The 22,250-nt window shown below is 35.8% G+C and overlaps 4 protein-coding genes across 4 annotated transcripts; 2 read left to right on the plus strand and 2 right to left on the minus strand.

Moving 5' to 3' along the window:
• Positions 1–64: 64 nt before the first annotated feature.
• cpt2 (carnitine palmitoyltransferase 2) lies at positions 65–4,605 on the plus strand. Its single transcript, XM_039677915.2, has 5 exons — positions 65–547; positions 1,668–1,748; positions 1,853–1,959; positions 2,088–3,392; positions 3,797–4,605. The coding sequence occupies exons 1-5, from the start codon at positions 360–362 to the stop codon at positions 4,123–4,125; spliced, it is 2,010 nt and encodes a 669-aa protein (XP_039533849.2). The 5' UTR covers positions 65–359; the 3' UTR covers positions 4,126–4,605.
• A 507-nt stretch (positions 4,606–5,112) lies between these two features.
• magoh (mago homolog, exon junction complex subunit) lies at positions 5,113–6,593 on the minus strand. Its single transcript, XM_039677905.2, has 5 exons — positions 6,391–6,593; positions 5,974–6,032; positions 5,777–5,887; positions 5,595–5,677; positions 5,113–5,340 (listed from the first exon to the last, which is right to left on the minus strand). The coding sequence occupies exons 1-5, from the start codon at positions 6,479–6,481 to the stop codon at positions 5,241–5,243; spliced, it is 444 nt and encodes a 147-aa protein (XP_039533839.1). The 5' UTR covers positions 6,482–6,593; the 3' UTR covers positions 5,113–5,240.
• Positions 6,594–7,994: 1,401 nt separating this feature from the next.
• uck2a (uridine-cytidine kinase 2a) lies at positions 7,995–17,978 on the minus strand. The gene is made up of 7 exons (XM_039677880.2): positions 17,819–17,978; positions 12,751–12,910; positions 12,382–12,478; positions 11,177–11,319; positions 10,935–11,032; positions 10,324–10,372; positions 7,995–9,879 (listed from the first exon to the last, which is right to left on the minus strand). Exons 1-7 carry the CDS (start codon positions 17,921–17,923, stop codon positions 9,743–9,745), a joined length of 789 nt encoding a protein of 262 aa, XP_039533814.1. The 5' UTR covers positions 17,924–17,978; the 3' UTR covers positions 7,995–9,742.
• Positions 17,979–19,885: 1,907 nt separating this feature from the next.
• Positions 19,886–22,013, plus strand: tmco1 (transmembrane and coiled-coil domains 1). The gene is made up of 7 exons (XM_039677893.2): positions 19,886–20,074; positions 20,291–20,368; positions 20,451–20,510; positions 20,696–20,742; positions 20,894–20,961; positions 21,108–21,252; positions 21,440–22,013. Exons 1-7 carry the CDS (start codon positions 20,005–20,007, stop codon positions 21,536–21,538), a joined length of 567 nt encoding a protein of 188 aa, XP_039533827.1. The 5' UTR covers positions 19,886–20,004; the 3' UTR covers positions 21,539–22,013.
• Positions 22,014–22,250: the final 237 nt, after the last annotated feature.

Genomic DNA, 22,250 nt, shown 5'->3' on the forward strand with positions numbered 1-22,250 from the left:
TACATTTTTTTTGTATAAATATCCTGTTTATATTGGTACTTTTATTTTGAAAGGGGTAAAGTTGGTGAGGCGGAAGTAATTAATTAAATATTACAACCGGGTTTTATTTTTTGTGAAGCCGTTAGTGAAAATTATCTTAACAAGCCGGCTTCTCTATTTTTTAGTTTGTTGAAATATTTTTCTAAATAGAAAGGTTAAGCGAGAACAGGCAGCTAATTACTGTTGGCTGTACCGAAACCAACAGTATCTGTCAGACACCCTGCATTCATTCAGTGGGTTGCCAGCTTGCAGAAGGTTTGGAATTGAAGTTGAGATTTAAGAAAAGCACGCAATTCATAATTAATTAAATTACAAGTTGTATGATGGCAGGGCTGCTCTCTACGCAATATAATTCCGCATGGAGTAAATTACACCTGCTAAGAAACAACCCTGCCCTGTCAGTTCTAACGAGCACTCAACGTAAATACAGTAGTAAAGATGGAGCTGGGATTGAGTATTTACACAAAAGTGTCGTCCCGACCATGCACTACCAGAAGAGTTTACCAAGGTAAGAGATTAGAAGAAATCACATAAATGACATAACCTACATCAGAGAAATAATTTCTGTGCTATGACATTGTGTATTTGATTTTGAATCGGATTTAAGTTGGAAATACTATAAGTAAATCGTTTCTTTATGATAGTTTTAAGTCATATTAGAGAATGTGGGTGAAAGTGCAAAGTCTACGCAAGGGGATGAGGAGGACACGGTGTTACACGTAAATACGCCCCCCTTGCCTCAATTTTCGTTCCCTCAGCATTGGTCCGTGTTACATTGTAGAGGTAGAATTTCATTGTTAATAATGAATTCAATTTAATTGAATGAAATGTCCTTGAAGGGAAATTTTCATGAGCCAATTGTCATGCTGTACACTACCGTTTAAAAATGTGTGGTCAGTAATATTAAAATAAATAAATAAATAAATAACTATTATTTTACTATATTTAAAAATGTAAATAATTCATGTGATGGAAAAGTTTTATTTACCTTATCCATTACTTCCTTCAGAAATCATTCTGAATGGTGCTCAAGAAACCTTTTTTTATTGTTACGGCCGCTACTGTAACACAAGTGAAGACATCACGACACAACTCCTCATTCTATATTTATTACAAAAAGTGATGATGACAACACACTATGAAAATGAACCAGAGTAAGACACAACAATTAATTGTTGAAAACAGTTGAGCTGCTTAATATTTTTGTGGAAACGGGATACATGTTTTTAGGATTCTTTGAAATTCCTAAGGTCAGAATATGAATATTTTGTACTGTGTAAAAGTCTTTACTTTGATCATTTTAATGCAACCGCAATTAATAAAAGTAATAATTTCTAAATAAATCTAGAATCTAAATAAATAAGAATAAACAGACCCCAAACTTTTGAATGGTAATCAACAAAACATTGTTAAAATTAGAATTTAAATAATAGTAGGAAATGATTATACCAAGAAATACTGTAGATCTCACAATAAAATACCTTCAAAATGATCTGAAATGCAGTAAAACAATACAAAAGATTTTAGTAGTACATTACAAAATATTATACAATATTGTACAAAACTGACAAATAAATAAAACTTTCAATGAATTTGTTTTCCAAAATAAACTTACATAATATTTACAGGTTACCAGTCCCAAAATTGGAGGATACTATACGGAGATATTTGGCAGCTCAAAGGCCCCTGCTGAATGATGAACAGTACAGGTAATAAGCCAAAGGGTAGCTATATCAACTCATTCATTTCATATCTGAATTCATTTCAATTTTTATATTTTTCTGCCTATTTATGTTCCCTTGAAATCCAACAGTAATACAGAGAAAGTAGCTCACGATTTCCAGAGCGGTGCAGGCAAGCAGTTGCATGAGGAACTTGTGGCCTTAGACAAGAACAACAAGCACACCAGCTATATATCAGGTGGGATATCTCTCTCTCTCTATATATATATATATATATATATCTATATATCACATAATAACAATGTAATTGTTTTAATTTTAACCTCAATTCAATGAATCAATGAATTTCTCCTTTTTACCTTGCAGCTCCATGGTTTGACATGTACTTGTCTGCTCGGGAGTCTGTTGTGCTCAACTTTAACCCCTTCATGTCCTTTAATCCTGACCCCAAACCCGAGTACAACGACCAGCTTGTGCGGGCCACCAACATGGTGTGCTCAGCCGTCCGGTTCATGAAGACCCTTCGTGCTGGTTTGCTCGAGCCGGAGGTGTTTCACCTTAACCCCGCCAAAAGTGACACAGATAGTTTCAAGAGGCTGATCCGATGGGTTCCCTCCTCCATCTCATGGTTTGGAGCCTACATGGTGAACGCCTATCCTCTGGATATGTCCCAGTACTTCCGCCTCTTCAACTCCACACGTATACCCAAATACAAGCGCGATGAGCTCCTCACAGACGACAAGGGCCGCCACCTGCTCGTCATAAGACGAGACAACCTGTATGTGTTTGATGCGCTGGATCGGGACGGCAACCTGATAAAGCCTGCTGAGGTTCATGCTCACCTGAAATACATCTTGACAGACCCCACAGAAGCTCCTTCATTCCCATTGGGTGTTCTAACCAGCGAGAATAGAGACACCTGGGCAGGCTTAAGACAAAAACTGCTGGATGCTGGAAATGGCGAAGCTCTGCAGTTAGTAGACACCGCTTTGTTTTGCCTCTGCCTGGATGAGGAGGTGATGAGGGACCATATTCACATCTCTCACAACATGCTTCATGGAGACGGCTGCAACCGCTGGTATGACAAGTCCTTCAGTATCATTTTAGCTAAGGACGGACAGGCGGCCATCAATTTTGAGCACTCTTGGGGTGATGGCGTCGCCGTTCTCCGCTTCCAGAATGAAGTCTTCAAGGACACCACGGAAAAGCCGCTGGTTGGCCCTGGCTCCCAACCCGCATCCGTGGACTCTGCCTCTGCAGTTCGCCGAATAGGGTTCAAACTTGATGAAGAGTTAAAAGCTGGAATCACAAAAGCCAAGGAGAACTTCCACGCCGCCGTGTCAAAGCTCACCATCGACGCCATGGAGTTCAAGAAAGGCGGAAAGGAGCAACTTAAGAAGAAGAAGCTGAGTCCGGATGCCGTCTCCCAGCTTGCTTTCCAGATGGGCTTCCTACGCCAGTATGGCCAGACTGTCGCCACATACGAGTCCTGTAGCACCGCTGCCTTTAAACACGGCCGCACAGAAACCATCCGTCCCGCTAGCATCCACACAAACCGCTGTGCCAAGGCCTTCGTCCAGCAGCCCGGACAGCACACAGTGGAGCAGTTGCAGGGGCTGTTGAGTGAATGCTCCAAATACCACGGACAACTCACTAAAGAGGCGGCCATGGGTGAGGGCAGCAATTCAACAACCTTTCAGTTCACGTGGTGTCTTATGATTTTGAGGAGACAAAAACTGATTTATTTGTTAGCAAGATGATTATTTTTACCAGTATTGAGCAAGTTAAAGGGATGGAAATGAAATGTCATTTACTCGCTATCTTGTCATTGCAAACCTGTTCTCTGGAACACAAAAGAAGATTTTTTTTTGTCCATATATTGTGATTCAAAACAACATTAGACCCCATTGATTTCCATTGTATGGACAATTTTTAAAAAAAAAATATCTTCTTTTGTATTCCACAGTCACACAGGATTGGAACAATATGATAGTGAGTAAAAGGGATGAAGCATCAGGTCATTCTCAGCTTATTTCATCATTGTCATTGTTTCTTCTTTGTGTATTTTCATCTAGGTCAAGGGTTTGATCGCCATCTTTTCGCCATGCGCTATCTGGCTAATTTGAAAGGAATGGCACTGCCCAGTCTGTACCAGGATCCTGCATATGCTGCCATAAACCACAACATCCTGTCCACCAGTACTCTCACCAGCCCAGCGGTCAGTCTGGGCGGGTTTGCTCCTGTGGTGCCTGATGGTTTTGGAGTGGGCTATGGTGTCCATGATGAATGGATCGGGTGCAATGTGTCCAGCTACCCTGCCAGAAATGTTCATGAGTTCCTTAAGTGCGTTCACAAGTCCTTGGAAGACATTTTTACAGTCCTTGATGGAAAATCCATTCATTGAAAGTGCATTTAATATTTTGAAGTTTATTAAAGTTTATAGCCCCAATGGGCTAGTCTGAATGTAGTGCATTTATGTTTTAGTTTTATTAGATAAGGTCTCAATTTTATTAGTTCTGTAGGTTTAAGGTAGAACTAATAAGTTTAGCACAAACGTGACTTCTTGATTCTAAACTCGTACTAGAGTGATTGATCCAGGGAATGAATTATTGGTTGTGGGGTGTAGGCAATTTATCCTAAAATCTATTCTTTTTATATATTTTGCTGTGTATTTCCCCCATGTTCAATGGTAATCTGACTATTTATCATCTTTCATTTTTTGGACAGCAAAATTCTGACTTTGTTTAAAAAACACTTTTCATCAAATGCAGAATCACTGTAGCATACAAATAACTAAAAGACGACAGGTGTGCCTTAATGTAAGAACATGGAAAAAAAATGAAAACTGTGATTGTAAATATTGTAATAAAGCTTCATAAAAATAGCATGAAGAATGAAATAGTTTCACCACATATGTCTGTTTATGTGCATTACAAACACTAGCGGTTAAAGGTTCGGGGTCAGTAAAATGTTTTTGAAAATATTTTTACTCCAAGGATGCATTACATTAATCAAAAGTGACAGACTTGTACATTGTTACAAAAAAAGGAAATCTACAAAAAAATCTAATTTTTTGAATTTTGAAAAAGTTTCAGCTTCAAAAAAAATATGCAGCACAACTGTTTTCAACATTAACTTGATCATAACGTCTGCTTCCTGAGCATCAAATCAGCATATTAGAATGATCTCTGAAAGCTCATGTGACACTGAAAACTGGAGTAATGAAAATTCAGATTTGCCATCTTACATTTTAAAATATATGCAATTATTGCAGTTTTTACTGTATTTAATCAAATACATGCTGCCTTGGCCAGCACAAAGGACCAGAAGTGTACATTTCTTCTATTTTGAAGCTCTTACACTTGAACATTTAAGAAATATGAAGCACGTCAACAGTTGAACAATTTTTTATTTAAAAAAAAACAGCAAAACAAAGCAATATACAAATGTTGAAAATAGCTCAAAATCAAACAATAAACTAAAACATTACTTTCATCCAGAATAAAAGCAACTAAGCAGTTAGATGGGCTTGATTTTGAAGTGGAGGCCGATGAGACTGAATACGAGGCATTTGAGGTCCTGGACCAGGTAGTAGAAGACTCTGAGTCCCTCCGGATCCCTGAAGAGCAAGATTGCAAATGTTACTCTCTTGTAATACATATTACAAACAGTAAAACTACAGAGTGGGGCATTGCTTGTGAATATGAAAGGGAACGCAATAAAAAATGCAATAAATACTAAATAAATGAAGAGGAATTGATCAGGTCACTACAATAAATCATCTGTGTTACTGCAATGCCAAGACAGTAGTGCAGATGAGATCAAGAGGGGATTGTTTATGAACTGAAGAGTCCATCCATGAAACAGACTTACTTGGACTGATTGACATCAATTAAAGATCCAATTTTGGAGGTTGTGAACGAAATGTGTTCATCCCCGATGACAATCTCCAGTTCCTATGAAGCACAAAGAAGATCAATTAGGATGCTGAGCATTACACCTCACATGGTCACCAGAGCAAGAGTAAAGGAATTGCAAAATATGTTCCTACAAACCTGTCGGCCGACTCTGTCTGGAGGGGGCCACAAGGCATCATCTTCTTTTGTGATCTCACTGTCGTCAATGATTCTCTTCAGCTCTTCCATCACACTTTTATGTACATAAGCCTGAAAGAGGGAAAATCTTGTAAGTTTCAAAATGCTTCAAATGACAAAATATTGTATGTGTTACGTCATCATGCAGCTAACTTTACCTCTTTTCGGATCATGACATCGTTCTTGTAGTTACTGTTGTTTGCATATCTCAGTTTTCCTGAATGAAAACAGAACGATCTATTCATATTACATGAAAGCTACTTATGAGAATTTTTAAGTCACTTTGAAATATTCTATCATAAAAACAACAATTTCTCAACAGAAACATTTATCAAGTTAAACTAATTAAACTCAAGATATCAGACTGGCAGTTAAGAACTTAAAACGTTGTTTAACATGTTAATTCGTTGATCTACATAAACAAACCCACTAAATTGTCATGACTAAACAAATTAACAAGTAACAAAAGCTTAAACAGATGGGAAAAAAATGTTTTCGGCCTGTATGAAAGCAACCACAGATTTCAATAGAAAGGCTGTTAGCATTTAGCAAGCTAAAGTTGGCGCCTCGCTTACCGTCCGGTCTGAATTCAAATTCCAGAAATTCGTGGCCGAATTTACCTTTATGGCCCACATAGTACCTCAAATAAAAGTCACTCGTGGACATAACTGCACAGTAAAGATATATATATATCTAAATTACCGCACGAACACACTTCCTTCAATGAAACGCTTTAGCTTCAACGACCAATAAGAAATCGCATGCGTACTGCAGGTCGCGGTGTGACGTCACACACCGGTCGCATAATGATGACCCTGCAACTCACTATTTTTCCTTTTTTGCTACTGGGCCTAATGCAGTTGACTAAAAGTACAACATGACCCCCATGAACCTGTTAGTGTTGCCGCATTCTTCCATGTTGTCTTTGTTCTAATCTAAACCATTGTGTATTCTGTCCAGCTTGCAATAAAGTTCTTAAAAGATAGGGATTTACAGACTTCTTTTCTCTCATGCTAGAAAATGTTTCTACAGCACTCAGGTGGCCATGTGTTGAATTGAGGCAATAAACGTGGGTACAAAAACTTTTTTATTCAGCTGTCAACCACTTTGTTATATGCAACGTTGTGTGATTGTTTACACATTTACATGATGGTACAGTTGTCATGGATTTATTAAGAATAACATTTTAAGATAAAGTGTTATTAATGCTCATTGCAATGTCACAGAAATGCTGTTTTAAAGCCTTGCAACTGTGGTTTTATTTGGTCCAACAACAAAAGCATGCAGTCTTTTCCAGTTTTAGTATGGTTTGGCTTTCTTTGCATTTTGCACCCTTTTTGCAAGCACCAACACTCAAAGGCATCAATAATGAACATTTAGGCTTATGATACATCATGCAGAACACCACTTTTTTGAAATCCCTTCCAACGCCACTCCTCTTCACAACAAGACAATGTTCCAGACTTGATTTCTTTCTAATGTCAACATAAATAGGTCACATATTGTAGTTAAATCAGTATTTGCTATAATCACAGACAGTAGTGTGGGAACCAACTAATTGATTGCACATTAAACAATGACAATATCTTACTCTTTGGAATCCCACACATTTCAGTAAAAACAATGTTGTATTTGCATCAATTTCAGTCAAGTAGGATTACACACTGGGTGTGCAAGTTGATAAAATGACAATGAGATGAAATCATGATTTCATTCAGGGATGAATTGTGTGGTAGAGTGAAAATAATTGTTTGTAAGGTGTACTGCATTTTTGAAAGCTGGTGTTTAAATCTGTGCTAATATATCAAAACCCTGACAAGAGGTATCAATATCTCTGTTCAACAGCCTGGATGTTTGAGCAACCAAGTGTTGTTTAGAAAAGTAATATTTACAATATTTAGCCAATGTAAATAAAAAAAATTAAAAAAAGGAATAGCCTGTATTTTCACACGCAAAAATGCTATGATGGCACACAATTTGTAGCAGAAGTTTCAAACTGGTTCTGGAGAAGCATCTGGTAAGACATGTCAAATTAATTTATCACTTTGCAGATTGAATCAAACATAAAATACCTAAATGAGACCAAGGCCCAGACATCAACAAAAGATTTTTAATAACTTGTGCAATTTTGGCCCAGGAGTGAAAATGCCTTTGACAACGAAATAAGTCTTTAATTCGCTCTTTTTTTTTTTTTTTGCATCTGGCCCAGAAATAAATGATGATGTTTAAATGTAATAACCTGATGTTTAGATGACGTCAAAGAGAATTGATCATATTCAATCAAATAAATATTCACATCATTCTATAATGGATCATTTAGAATTTTCTACATACAATTGTAGATGAGTCACCCTGTATAATAGCAGCAATGTGAAAGAATAAATAAAATATAAAACTTTTTTTGAATAAGAACAGTATGCAGATCAATGGTTAACAAATTTTAAGTGAAAGATTTCAAGATCAAAAAGAAATATGGTGTTTAAAGGTTGGATTGTTCAGGTTCATATCTCTGCATGATATCAGAGTGCCTAGAATTAGCTTTTTTGTAGCTTGAAAATAAAGAAAACCGAGCTGCGGAGGAAAATATGTATTGTGTACAAATAAAATTAAACTGCTTAAATTGTGAACACGTATGCTGAAAAACAAAAGTTAACTCTTTGGTGAGTTTGTCAGTGGCATCATAGTGTAAATATTATGGGCAGTCTGGTCATCTGATGAAGTCAAAACACAGTGGTTAGATTAGTTTAAAAACCGACCAAAAAAAGAAAAAGAAAGAGCAAAAAACAAGAGAAAAAGCATCGCAAAGGATGAAGAGACAGAGAATTCAATTCAAGTAAGCATCTCCATTTGTCTAATGAAAGAGAATCATAAACTGAGTGTCAAACTGCAGTATTAGAGTCAAGGATACAGTGCATAGTATATAACAAATCTCTTGACAAATAGATCGCTATTCGCTATTAGATCGGACTTGGTTTTGCCAGGAGTCTGTGTGGCCACTGTATGTAACACTCAAAGGGGCTTCAATTGCAGTTCAGAACCAACTGTGATAAATGTACAATATACATGGATATAACATAAGCAAATTTAGTCTCGCTTAGTTTTAGCCTGATTACAGCCCTTTATTTTAGAGTTGTGGGCTCTGATTTTTTCTATATTAAATGTAGAATACAGTTCTTTCTCTTTCCTTTTAGGATAAAACTGAGTTTATGTTTTCATTTGTAGTAACTACACCCTGAGAGGCCTGTTGTGACCAAGCAACACTGCCTGAATTGTTCAAGTGCAATGGAGGAATAAATGTTTATCCTTCAGCAAGAAACACTGATCTTAGGGACATCATATCAATAATGGCAGAATACTAAAAACTTATTCCATTACTGAAAACCAATAACAAAAAAAAGGAATTGTAAAACATTGATTGTTTTTGGCCTCAAAAGGGTTGTCCAGGGATGCAAAAACATACAAGGTTATTTAAATACATTTACAAATGTAGTCCTTTCTGAACAAAGAAAATATTAATAATTTTTTAAAAACTATGTTCAATTCTTATATTACCATGGAGTCATGAAATATTTAATTATTTGCATCCCCCCTTTTATTCAATTAACCTAATCTCAAAATAAAATGCTAAAATAAATAGTGAGGAAATATCCATTTTGACCTTTAACAAATCACAGAACTAGAAGTTTATCTTTGTAACTCCTAAAACATCAAGTGTAGCCAGTCCATAAAACAAAACAAACAAAAAACAAAAACAAAGGAGGAAATAGAATGAAATAAAAGGCAGTCTTTGAAATTCTTGTGATTCTTTTTGTCTTATATAATGTTGGCTAATTAACAAAATGCACTCCAATCCTTTCTTTCCTCTAGCATCCATCCTTCAAACATTCATTCTCTCCTGCATTCCCTGAAGTCCCGGTATAGAGCTGGTCAATGTGGCCTGCTGCTGGACTCTGAGGGATGCCGTTTACGCGGAGTGTTGTGGCCGTTGAGGTATCCATTCAAGCGTTTGTTCAAGCCACCATTCAGAATATCCTGAATGTGCTGCACTATCAAATTTATGGCAACTAGAGACATAGAGAGAGAGAGAGATCACTGTCATGATGCAAGTGATTTAAAGTGATGTAAAACCACTTTACATGGTTTGTTTACAAGTTTATTTAAACAGTTTTATTATGCTTAGTAAACAATTTTTATGACAGTTTGTTGGGGAGTGTGTATATATATATATATATATATATATATATATATACACACACACACACACATTTTCAAAAAAAAACAACATTTTCACTTGTTTCATATGCACTAGAAGTTGGCCTACTTCTATGTCTCGTTCATGTGAAACAAGTGATACAATTATTTTGTGTTTTGGAGAGCTGGCCTTGATAGGCACCCTTGAACATTCCTATTTTCAAAACAATATTATGTATATGATAAACCGTTCCAAAACATTTGCATTTCCAGGTATTTGTATCTTCTCTATTCAATGGTAAAATCTAAAATCTCACCCATATTATCAGCTCCCCTTGGAATGATGACATCAGCATACTTTTTTGTCTGAGGGAGAAAAAAAATAATTAAGAGAAGCCCTGAAAAGAAAAACTCTATATAACAATCAACAACAATAGTCCACTGGGCAAATATTTCACAACCTGTTTCCTCATTCTTACGAAATACATTCTCACAAAACCTGAAAGACTTATATTGGATACATGTATCAATGAAAAAAATGGAGCTAATAAAGGGTCCTTAAATCTACTCTATAAATTAAAATGTTTATTCTCCATTATTAATATTTAGATTAAATTGAAATATTTAATCTCCATTTATATAAACACAAAACAGAAGGACCATTTACTAAAAAAAAAAACCTATGTAAGGTTGTTTTGCAATTCATTGTATCATATCACAATATTACTGTTTTTGATCCAATTTCTGTATTTCTCAGTCTGAGTGAGCACAAGAGCACTTCTTTCAAAAACATGACAAGCAGTAGCGTGCGTGCATATGTAAATTGATAAAGTAAACACCATTAATTAATAAACGCATACATGCATAAATAAAAACTACTAATTCCAAATAGTAGGTCAGCATACATGGCAGAGAGTGTAAAACTTACTGGCAGACAGAACTCCTCGAAGGCAGGCTTAACAAAAGTTATGTATTGGCTTAGCACTTGCTCTAGGTCACGGCCTCTCTCACTGATGTCTCTCAGGACTATGTGCAGAGGGGAAAGAGATGAGAAAGAGCGAGAGTTGAAAAATGGGAATCAAATTGCAGAAACACATAGCCCTATCACTACCACATTATAAATGTTTTTTTTTTTTGAGATCCATTGATCTTCATGACATCCACACACACCTCTGCGTGACAGGCGTGTATCTGCATCCGTATCCACAAACAGTTTCATCTGAAACAGATCTCGGATTTCTTGCGAATAAAACATAAGAATGCCTTCAAATAAAACCACGTCTGCTGGATAAACAGCAACCGTCTCTTCTTTCCTGCATATGTGTAAGGAAAACAAAAGTGTTTCAGGATGCAGGAAATACCTGAACAAACAGATTATGTAACATCAAGATAAGGCCTGTTTCACATTGCACTCAAGTAGTGTAAGCCAAGAAACAGCAGTTAAAATTAGTATTGAAACTGCTACTTTCCTGGAACCACTCAATATGCGCAGCAGAATTAACACATGCTTCTTACACACTGCTTTCATGTGTGGTTCTCATATGAAAATAAACATATTCACACATAAAAACAATACAATTATAATAGGTTAAAGGGTTAATTCACCCAAAAATGAAAATTCTGCCATCATTTACTCACCCTCATGTCATTCCAGACATGTATGACTTTGGTTAAACTTCAAAACACAAATAATAATATTTTTAATGAAACCTAGGAGGTTTAACCTAGGAAACTTAGAACAGTGTTTCCCAACCCTGTTCCTGGCGGCACACCAACACTGCGCGTATTCTTTGTCTCCCTTACCAAACACACCTGATTCAACTCATCAGCTCATAATCAGATGGGTTAATAAGCTGATGAGTTGAATCGGGTGTGTTTGATTAGGGAGACAAAGAATGCGTGCAGTGTTGGTGTGCCGCCAGGAACTTATACTACGCTTATACTCGCTTACTACGCCCTAAAAGTATGTACTATTTTTGTGAGGAAAAAGTACATACTTTTGAGTGTGTAGCGAAAGAGTAGGCAAGCTTTGGGGCATACTATCACGTCATCTTCAACGGACAACTCTGTCGGGTGCTGCGTGCATCCTGTCAATCATCTTGTCACAGTTAAAATCCTCCATTCTATCTAATTTTATTTCCTACCGTTTCGGATAGCACGTTCATCTGCCAGTTGTCGGTCTTTCATGCTCTCCTCGTGTTTGCAATTTGAATATAATGTTTAATCCAAGACAAGATTTAATTTAAGCTTTTTGTGTTTCGAAGACCAACCAAAGGCTTATGGGTTTGTAGTAATGATGAATTTCCTCAGAAATATTAGTTGAGTGAACTATCCCTTTAAGCTATCTAAACTGTTCAAATGTGGTCTGAACTGACCTTGAATGGGTAACAAAGTCGTAAACTGGAATTTGGACCGTTCTTCCCTCCATGAGATCACACAGGGTTTTGACTATCAACTCATTATCAAACGCATCTGCAAGATTGAGTGAAAGAAGGTCAGTGAGACAACAAAGAATTTGTTCTAAGGTTTACTGATCCACAGGACGTGGAAATCGAGAAACAGCAAAAAGGTGATAAACCACTCGTGCAGCTGCAGAATGAGTATGTATGAGGGTGGCTGAGTCAGGCAGTCACTCACACAATACAAAAAGCACACATAGAGAACCATAAATTAGTCATTAATAATTTGAAATAATTTATACTAAAATTATATCAATGTAACATGAGCTTTTCAAGCTCTTTTACCTGGGTGGTCAAAGTTAAATTGTCCTTTTAGAGCCTTGGCCTTTTGTTCGGAGGTCAGTACTCTGTAGAAACTGTCCTGACTGAGGATGGCCACCTGCCTCTGATGATGGTCGATCTTATTCTGGCCAAGGAGCTCCATGATCTTCCCACAAACTGATGACTAAAAAAAAATTAAGAAAGGATTGTAGTTCAGCACATATGTACTTTAACAGCACGGTTCAGTTAGTAATCTTCATTAAAACTGAAATTTTGACAAAATGGCCAAAAATTCAAGGTTAAGTGTGTAATTCCTGTGAGTGGCTACTAAACTTGATTACAGAACTGATAATGGTTTTGTATTCAGATCTAAATAATAATATATTAATTATTTTCATGGTGTTCAGTTCCATTTGGGAGGACATCGTTTATTTTATTGACAGTTCCGACACCTCATCCTCAGACTTTGAGCAATTTAGTTTGCATTAAATCAGTTGGATTAATTTGACTCACTCACTCACTCACTGAACCGTACATCATTAAATTCATCAAGTCAAAACATGAATGAACTAAGAACTGATACAGTGTTACATTGAGTATTTAAAGTACAGTATTTAAAGTCACCATGAAATAAAAAATGATTCTTATTTTTATCGAACATTGCAGTATTATTATAATGATTTATCGAAGCACATCATCATTTCTTTTTAAAAACGTGCCCATAATCTTTAATCTAAATAACTTCCCCTCCCCCTTCTATGCTGACGTGTTTACTGGCTCGAAGGCGGGACAACCTGTCACTCACATGAGATCAGAGCAAAGACAAACCACAACAATCCAATCAATTTCTAATGGATAAAATTAAGTTCCACACCTACATTTTGTATTGTTCTAAAGAAGTCTCACCCGGATTTACATAACACTAGGGAGGCAAATACCATAGCAACTTCTGTTTCATGCGACTTTAAGGCTAATTAAACAAAGTTTGAGTATTGTTAGTGACATTTTGACACAAAACAATAACATACATTAAATATAAATATCACAAAAAAATCTTTGTCATTAATTTCAAAAGTAAAATCACACCACCCACATTCAAGGCATAAACAAAGGACTGTATTTCTTCAATCTATAAATGCCTTGCTCTGATGATATAATAATATACATGCCTATTAAAAATATAAAACAGAGCAAGGACTATAACCTACCAACACACACACACACACACACACACACACAGAGAGAGAGAGAAACAGGTGACACCCTGTACAAAAAAAACCCACAAACCATGATCAGTTACGAAAACACACAGGTGTTTGTTCACATTGTCACAAAGATTTCAGCAGCACCTTGAAAATGTCTAGTACACTGACTATCTTCATAAAAACGGATCTATATTACCCAAGGCTGTCTTATACACTGTCATATGATACATTACAAGATACGGAGGAAGGATGAAATCTGACAATCTGATGAGCCCAGCACAAAAGAGAGAGAAATAGCATTAAAATGTACAAGGTCTATATTGTACCTTTTCAAATTGCTGACTTATGAGAAATGTTAATACTCTAGAGAACATCCTCAATTCAGAAAGGGTTCATACACACTATGCAAAAATGACTAAACTTAGACACAAAGTCATTTGATGTATGACACTGAAGAGACTAATAAAAGCTACTATTATGAAAGACCAGATAGTATAACTAAGTGACCGACCCATAATCAGTTTTGCTGATATTTCCCCAATATTTACCAGTAAGCATGTTTCCATTATCATGTAGCGGTTTTGTTACATCGGATTCACCGATAATTCACCATTTTTATTTTTTGCACTCTTTCAATCCCTTTATTTACTAAGTGTGTTTTGTTATGTTAAAAATGTTAAAAAGTTTAAGACAGTTTTGTTCAGTTCAGTGCTGTTATAACTGTCAAAAAAAGAAATAATATGTATCGGTTCTATATATCGATTATCGGGTACATAAATATTCAAAATTCGTAACAATTAAAAAAGTCAATATATAGGTCGATCTCTAAAACACTCAAAACTACATGCGACGAGTTCAGATTAGCAGATCATGTAAAGACTAAAGACACAACCACACGCCAATAAGAGACAGCCCGCAGTGCAGGCATCTCCAACTGAATCCTGCGGAGTCTGATGAAACCCTGCTGTATCTAACCTATGAGTATGCGCTAAAATGTCTTGCAAAGCTATCCCTCACCAGCTGCAATGCTGTCTGCCAGGCCCTCAATCCATTTAAAGCATAATCTACAAACAGTTCAAACTGTCCCAAGCCCTTTATAAGAAGCTACACACATATACAACAAGCATGACATCCTCTGCTTCAAGGCCTTCATGTTTTTCAAAACAGAATGCATTTCTGACTTAAGAGTTACGGAAAGCACTGACTTTTGTCACTCACACAAAAAAATTATCACAGCTCTGCTCAAACACATTCATTGCATTAACTTTGTGTTGCAGTTTTTTTGGTAAAAAACTATATGCAACACAAAGTTGGTAAAACCTAACCCTAACCCTAACCCTAAGGTTAATTCAAGGAATTTTTAACAAGGTTCCATTTGCTACCATTAGTTTTCCACTGTGTTAAAGTCTTGCAAAAAGAAGGAGAAAAAAGGAGCTCAAACACTACTTTGACATTTTATGGTACAGGTCTGTGCCCAAGATCTATGAACTTCAAGCCAAGGTAGCTTCCAACCAGTTCATATGCTCAATGGCCTTTTTCAGCTTGTTTGACGGTGTGAGGGCAGGATAACCTGTCACTCACATGAGATCATCAGCAATAGCCAACCACAACAATCCAATCGAATCATGATGGTCAAAATTAAGTCCCACCTACATTGTTTTCTTGTTCGAAAAGCCATTTCACTTCTACGTCACAACAATATAAAAGAATATACTATAGAAACTTTAATTCCCAAGCATTTTTTGTGTACCTAACAAGCTAGTCTAGTGCACTTACAGTGGGTTGTATGATGTATGCTCTCAATGCAAAGAAATGGCTGCATTAAACAGAGCCTGACAGAAGCTTTCTACAGCAGATCCAGGATGTAAACAAGCTGGTGTCCTAAAACAGCACACTGAGAGGAGAGCATAACATATCAGCACTGGGCAAAACATTGAGTGTCTACATGGCCAAAGGAATGATAACATACTGCTTGAGGGCGTCTATACAGTCAAAGGATTTTCACTGAGAAAACAGACTACACGTTCTCCAGCAGTGCGGTAGAGAGAAACCTGCACACCTGACAGCTGGGAGATATTGCAGTCACAACATAAGCAATAAGATAAGCTAACGGAAGAAAGGAACAGACAAGTCATGTACAGAGACCATTTAAATTATGACTAAACATAGTGGTGATTTAATACAATGTAATTAAAAAAAGGTGACTTAAACTTCATCACAATTGGTCAGCAACTAGGGCCAATAATAACATAAAAACTGTTACCCACACATTCACAACACAAAATCCTGCACACAAAACATAACACTAAAGTCTAGATTATGACATGCTACCAAGTCATAATAAATTGAAATTATGAAACAATAATGACATAAATCTAAATTATGAAATAAGTCAGAATTATGACATTAAGAAGTAGAATGAAAATGAAATACTAAAATCATAATTATAAAATAAAAAGAAGAAATTGGCATACTAAGTCAGTCAACATAATTATAATTCAGCCTAAAAGCATGTTAAAAAAAAAAACATTGGCTTCCATAGGCTACATAAGAAATATGACAAAAATATTAAAAGCAATATGTATATAACTTTTGTCATTCAAAAATGAATTTACATCAGTTACACTCTCTCTCTCTCTCTCTCTCTCTCTCTCTCTCTCTCTCTCTCGCTCTCTCTCTCTCTCGCTCTCTCTCGCTCTCTCGCTCTCTGTGATATTGTAGAGTGGCATTGTAACTTTAATCATTTTTATTGTAGCATTTTACTTTAACTTAACAGTTATAATATTATTTATTCCCTACACAAAAAACACTACTGGAAAATAAAATCTATTAATATTTAAGATGTCAACTAAAACAAACTGAAAACAAACACTTCTTCATTGGAGCAGCTGTCTTGACGTGTCACTGCGTAAGGACGCACGCCGCCTCTACGCACGTAAATGAAGATGTGACACATGCCGCTGACCCCAATAACGATAACCAACAAAAGCTCCGCTATTATTCTTCTTAATCGTCCACATTCAGCAGTTATTTACGTTTAACGCCAATTACACATATGTAGAACCTGTTATCTCATTCTCTGATATCACACACCATTAGCCCATGAAACAAAGACCGTTCTTTGTGCTTGTAGGTAGGCTATAACTGTTATCCTAGCGGACAATGCTTCATTCATTCACATATAAGTTAGACTTTCCTCACACCACGTAAAGTGAAACTGTAATTAGGTTGTTCGCCAGCGGATGAGATTTAACTGAATCTGATGGAATGTCAGAGCGATTGGTGATTTACCCGGCGCAAGTTTCATGCTGTTTTCTAACAACAAAGACAGTGGTATTTTGCTTCGATAGCCTACAACAACGCCTGATCCACAACAATCCTGTTACTTTTCGCAAATTAATTAAACTGGCTCTTGAGCACTTCAAAAAGAAAATAATAGTAACGATTAAATGCTTTTAATAAGTTGGTATACGTCCACCATCGCGATGGTTTGCATGGCGATGGTGTGTGGGAGCTGTCTAAACAGGGAAATGACCAACATATTGTTTTTAAGGGATATAAACTACTCAATATATTCTCACAGTACGTGTATTTTAGTTTTAAAATAGCCTACCATAATGTACCTATTCGTTTTTTTATTTCGTCTAAATACGTTAACTTGATTTAAAAAAAAAAACAATTAAAAATAATATCACTTACATGCTAAAAGTCTACATGCCCGTTTTTGCATCGGACCTGTCAAACCATCTCGGGGAATAAAATACATTTTCACACTGATGATTCCGTGACAATGAGCCACGCGGTCAGTGTGCGCTCATCTCATCTCTGTGACAAACGCAAAATCAAACGATAACTAAATTTCATGTAAGGTAAAGCAGAATGCCAACCTTGCCGCTGGCAGTGCCGCCGGCTACCCCGATGAGGAAAGGTTGCCTGACAACATGCTCATTTTCGGCTTGGTTGTCCAACTTGCTGTCGCTGTCTCCTGCCATGCTGTCAGTGCGCTCTGAGACTCAGAGCTGCTTTTACCACGGCAAGCACCGGCTCCTCCTCCCCCTCCCCTTCCTTTCAATTGTGTCTATCCTTTTCCTTTGCCCTTTGTGTGTGCAATTACATTTGTTGGTTGGAATTCTTAGATATCCAGATTGTAAGAAAGTATGAAAAGTTTGAAAACCTCAGGTTTAATAGTAGTTATTAACCTCTAATAGTAGATAGATAGATAGATAGATAGATAGATAGATAGATAGATAGATAGATAGATAGATAGATAGATAGATAGATAGATAGATAGATAGATAGATAGATAGATAGATAGATAGATAGATAGATAGATAGATAGATAGATAGATAGATAGATAGATAGATAGATCATATAATATTATTAAATATATTATGGGGCAAGTTGTCAGAATGGAACCCGCCAGCAAAATTTAAGCAGACGAAAACAGTATGAAAGAAAACAATTAATGAAAAAGAACAATGTGTAGGCTACTCTGTATTTGTGAACTATCCACAAATATCTGGCAGTACCTTGTGTTCTTATTGTTTTTTAATCAAATTGTTTTTTAATCAAATCCTTTTAACAACAGCAGCACACTAGAGTCCTGCCGACTTTATATTTGTCTATGAGAGAGTGAATTGTTAATAATATAACTCAATGTAACAATGCACATTGAGAAAAAATTAGGTATAGCCTGAATAAAGTGTCATATATATATATATATATATATATATATATATATATATATATATATATATATATATATATATATATATATATATAACAATTAAACGAGAGCACAGGCTCACAACTACAATATTTGTTTCAATGTGGATATATAACCTTGTAACAGCCTAAATGGTTATTTAAAAACTAATAATAATTAAAGAATCAGAATCAAAAAGAGCTTTATTACAAATTATGCTTGCACACAAGGATTTTGTTTTGGAGACATGTAAGAAGCTTACAGTACAAATACAACAACAGTACATTGTAACACAATAAAATAAAGATTTATGTAAATAAGACACATGTATAAATTAGGGCTGTCAAACTATTAATCGCGATTAATCGCATCCAAAATAAAAGTTTGTGTTTACATAATATATGTGGGTGCACTGTGTATTATTATTTTATATATATAAATACACACCCATGCTTGTATATATTTAAGAAATATGTATATGCTGTATAGAGATTTAGCCTATATATAATTTATATTATAATATTTTATATATAAATAATATTTTTTTCTTAAATATACAATGGGTGTGTATTTATATATATATATACAAAACAATTATACACAGTGCACCCACATATATTATGTAAACACAAACTCTTATTTTGGATGTGATTAATCGTTTGATAGCCCTAGTATAAATATAAACGTAATAGCCCAATTTGTATGTACAGGGGTGCTATATATTAATAGAATTAGCAGGGAATGAAATAAAAAGAGATAGAGTATTGCCAAATAAATATAAGTGATATTGCATAGTGGGGAAAACATTTAACTGTTTATGAGGTAGATAAGTCCGAATCATCCCAGTATTCTGATGTCTAATTCTGCAGTGGACAGACTAATTGACTGCTGAGATAAACTGCATCAGCAGCTCCTGTGACAGCTCCTCAGCTGGCAAAGGAAGTAGTCTCTGTTGGGCCTTTTTCACCATGGCATGGAGTCAAATGTGATTGTCCCACTTCAGGTCCTGAGAGATGGTGTCACCCGGGAGCCACCGGGCTGTTCATGATCGTTACTGTGGGGAGAGTCACTGATCTATAGAATGACATTACATAGATCAGTGGGGAGAGTGCTTGGGGGGTTTCTCCTTAAACTCACTATCATCATCATCATCATCATAATCATCATCATCATCATGACGGGTCACTGCCACTAGAAGGAGACGTGGTGTCATGAGATCGTAGCTTGAACACATTCAGCACCCACGAAGAAGCCGGGCGCACATTGATGACATCACCACAGTAATGCTGACGCTGCTACTGTAGAGGTTGTCCCCCATCCGAAGTATTAAGTAGTATTATTATAGATTTTCTAATCGTTTTTCCAAAATGAGCACCATGTTTGCAGATACAATTCTAATCGTGTTCATATCTATTTGCACAGCATTATTAGCGGAAGGTATGTAAATCTTGAAATTCAGGTTTAACGTTATGTCTGAAAATGTATCGAGTGTATAGGAAAATGTCCTAAGTTCAGCAAATACAGGACAAATGCTTTAGCTCAAATAGTGATAATAATTATAAATAGTGTGGTATTTCGTGTTGCATTACCATGAAAAGAGAGAATAGAAAATAAATGAAATGAAATAACCGTTTACTTTGTCTGTTTCTACAGGAATAACATGGGTTCTGGTGTACCGCACAGACAAATACAAGAGACTAAAGGCTGAGGTTGAAAAACAAAGTAAAAAACGTAAGTTGTATGAATGCATGATGTGTCATTTGCATGTGTTTAATCCAAGTGACCATTGTTTAAATTGTGCAATATGTTTTAGTGGAGAAAAAGAAGGAGACTATTACAGAATCAGCTGGGCGTCAACAGAAGAAAAAAATTGGTAAGATAGTTAAAGTTATTATTAAAATTATAAAACAAAGTTGTAAAGCTATTATTATAAGTAAAATAGTGAATAATAATAATTATTGTTATAACAGTTAGTACAAATTCAATTATTATAGTGCAACATGGACATAGGTCCTCAAAGAAACATAAATGGAATTGCTATAATGTTGCCTTCAACAGAGAGACAAGAGGAGAAACTGAAGAACAATAACAGAGACTTGTCTATGGTATTATAATATTTTCTATTCCAATTCTCAAATTTATATAATATTTCTTATGTTGTGTTATTTTTTTATTAATTATCATAGTGAATGTGATTGAACAAGTTTTTTATTTTATTTTTTTAATGGCATTGTATTAAATATATTTTAATTGCAGGTCCGGATGAAATCGATGTTTGCCATTGGCTTTTGCTTCACTGCTTTGATGGGCATGTTCAATTCCATGTAGGTAGACTCATTCGTTGCATTATCAGAGGCGCTTTGTTATAACTGTTCATTGTTCAATAATATCTTAGGCTAATAGTAGTTTGATTTGCTAAAGTTACCTGAAATGGCCTGCTACTTAATTTATGTGCTTTCCTTAATTCCAGCTTTGATGGTCGTGTTGTGGCCAAACTTCCATTTGTCCCATTGTCGTATATCCAAGGTCTCTCACACCGTAACCTCCTTGGTGAAGATTACACCGACTGTTCCTTCATCTTCCTATATATCCTGTGCACCATGTCGATTCGACAGGTAATGTTTATCTATTGTTTATATATTACTTCTTCGGTGTTTCTGCGAGTGAATGGGGCAAAATCCAAGTTGTAAAAATGTAATGGCAGTTTTAAAGGAAAAGTTAAACTTTGACACTGCTCAATTCAGTTGTTTGTTTTATGTAATGTATGCTCTAACTTTTACCACTGAATACCTTTATTTTCAGAACATCCAGAAGATGTTGGGTCTCGCCCCCTCCCGTGCCGCCACCAAACAGGCTGGAGGATTTTTAGGACCTCCTCCACAAGCTGCCAAGTTTTCATAAACTGTAGTTACCAACAAAGCAAAAAACAAAAAGATGAGACACTCAGCTGTACAATGTGTGAGCAACACTCCGTGTGAGAGTATGATAGCCACAGAAGTCATGAACATTTGTGTTGTACTCCCAATTCTAACAGAAAATGCTTGAGCAAATGTAGTTCTGAATGTAAATTTAGACTTAAGCCTTTCTTTAAACCTTTTTGTTGCTCAGAAGGATAAAAAGATTCTTTGTTGAAACTAATATTATTTTATGATAAATTACCAGCAATATTAATTAATGAATAACATTCATAATAAAAATTTGATAGAATAGTTTCACCCGTGGATTCTGTTTATCTTTTTTTTATTGTCTGTTAATGTTTAAGTTAAAGGATTTTTGTGAGTCTAGATCTTGTGCGTTTGTTCGTCTGTATTTTGTTTATGTCACTATTTAATGTACAAAATACATTTGTACAGAAATAAAATTGACTAAGCAAAGAGCTTCAGTTTTCCTTAAAAAAAAGGGGCCCAAGTTGTCATTTTATGCTTCTGTAATTATGCTGCAATTTTCCCCTCAGAATACATTTTATTCTACTGTGAGTTACTGTTTCTTTTTATAATGTAGTCACAGATTGTTAATGTAGCTTTAATAATATTTGTTTAGGTGGGTATAACGATTGCATACATTTTACAGAAGGTTGCAAAATGGACATTCAAGGTTTTGTAAAAGACTAAAG

Source organism: Pimephales promelas, chromosome 14 (genome assembly GCF_988280905.1).
Source record: "Pimephales promelas chromosome 14, fPimPro1.hap1.1, whole genome shotgun sequence".
NCBI classification, from domain to species: Eukaryota; Metazoa; Chordata; class Actinopteri; order Cypriniformes; family Leuciscidae; genus Pimephales; species Pimephales promelas.

Bases quoted from the DNA above. Each gene is read 5' to 3' on its own strand.
- uck2a (XM_039677880.2), bottom strand. From the start codon at position 17,923: ATGGCAGGAGACAGCGACAGCAAGTTGGACAACCAAGCCGAAAATGAG. The intron at 12,911-17,818 runs GTTGGCATTCTG...ATTTTTTTTTAG, and splicing joins GCGGCACTGCCAGCGGCAAG to TCATCAGTTTGTGGGAAGAT. The intron at 12,479-12,750 runs GTAAAAGAGCTT...TCAATCTTGCAG, and splicing joins ATTTAACTTTGACCACCCAG to ATGCGTTTGATAATGAGTTG.
- magoh (XM_039677905.2), bottom strand. From the start codon at position 6,481: ATGTCCACGAGTGACTTTTATTTGAGGTACTATGTGGGCCATAAAGGT. The intron at 5,888-5,973 runs GTAAAGTTAGCT...TCCCTCTTTCAG, and splicing joins ATGTCATGATCCGAAAAGAG to GCTTATGTACATAAAAGTGT. The intron at 5,341-5,594 runs GTAAGTCTGTTT...CTTGCTCTTCAG, and splicing joins ATTGATGTCAATCAGTCCAA to GGATCCGGAGGGACTCAGAG.
- cpt2 (XM_039677915.2), top strand. From the start codon at position 360: ATGATGGCAGGGCTGCTCTCTACGCAATATAATTCCGCATGGAGTAAA. The intron at 548-1,667 runs GTAAGAGATTAG...TAATATTTACAG, and splicing joins TACCAGAAGAGTTTACCAAG to GTTACCAGTCCCAAAATTGG. The intron at 3,393-3,796 runs GTGAGGGCAGCA...ATTTTCATCTAG, and splicing joins CACTAAAGAGGCGGCCATGG to GTCAAGGGTTTGATCGCCAT.
- tmco1 (XM_039677893.2), top strand. From the start codon at position 20,005: ATGAGCACCATGTTTGCAGATACAATTCTAATCGTGTTCATATCTATT. The intron at 20,369-20,450 runs GTAAGTTGTATG...AATATGTTTTAG, and splicing joins TGAAAAACAAAGTAAAAAAC to TGGAGAAAAAGAAGGAGACT. The intron at 20,962-21,107 runs GTAGGTAGACTC...CCTTAATTCCAG, and splicing joins ATGGGCATGTTCAATTCCAT to CTTTGATGGTCGTGTTGTGG.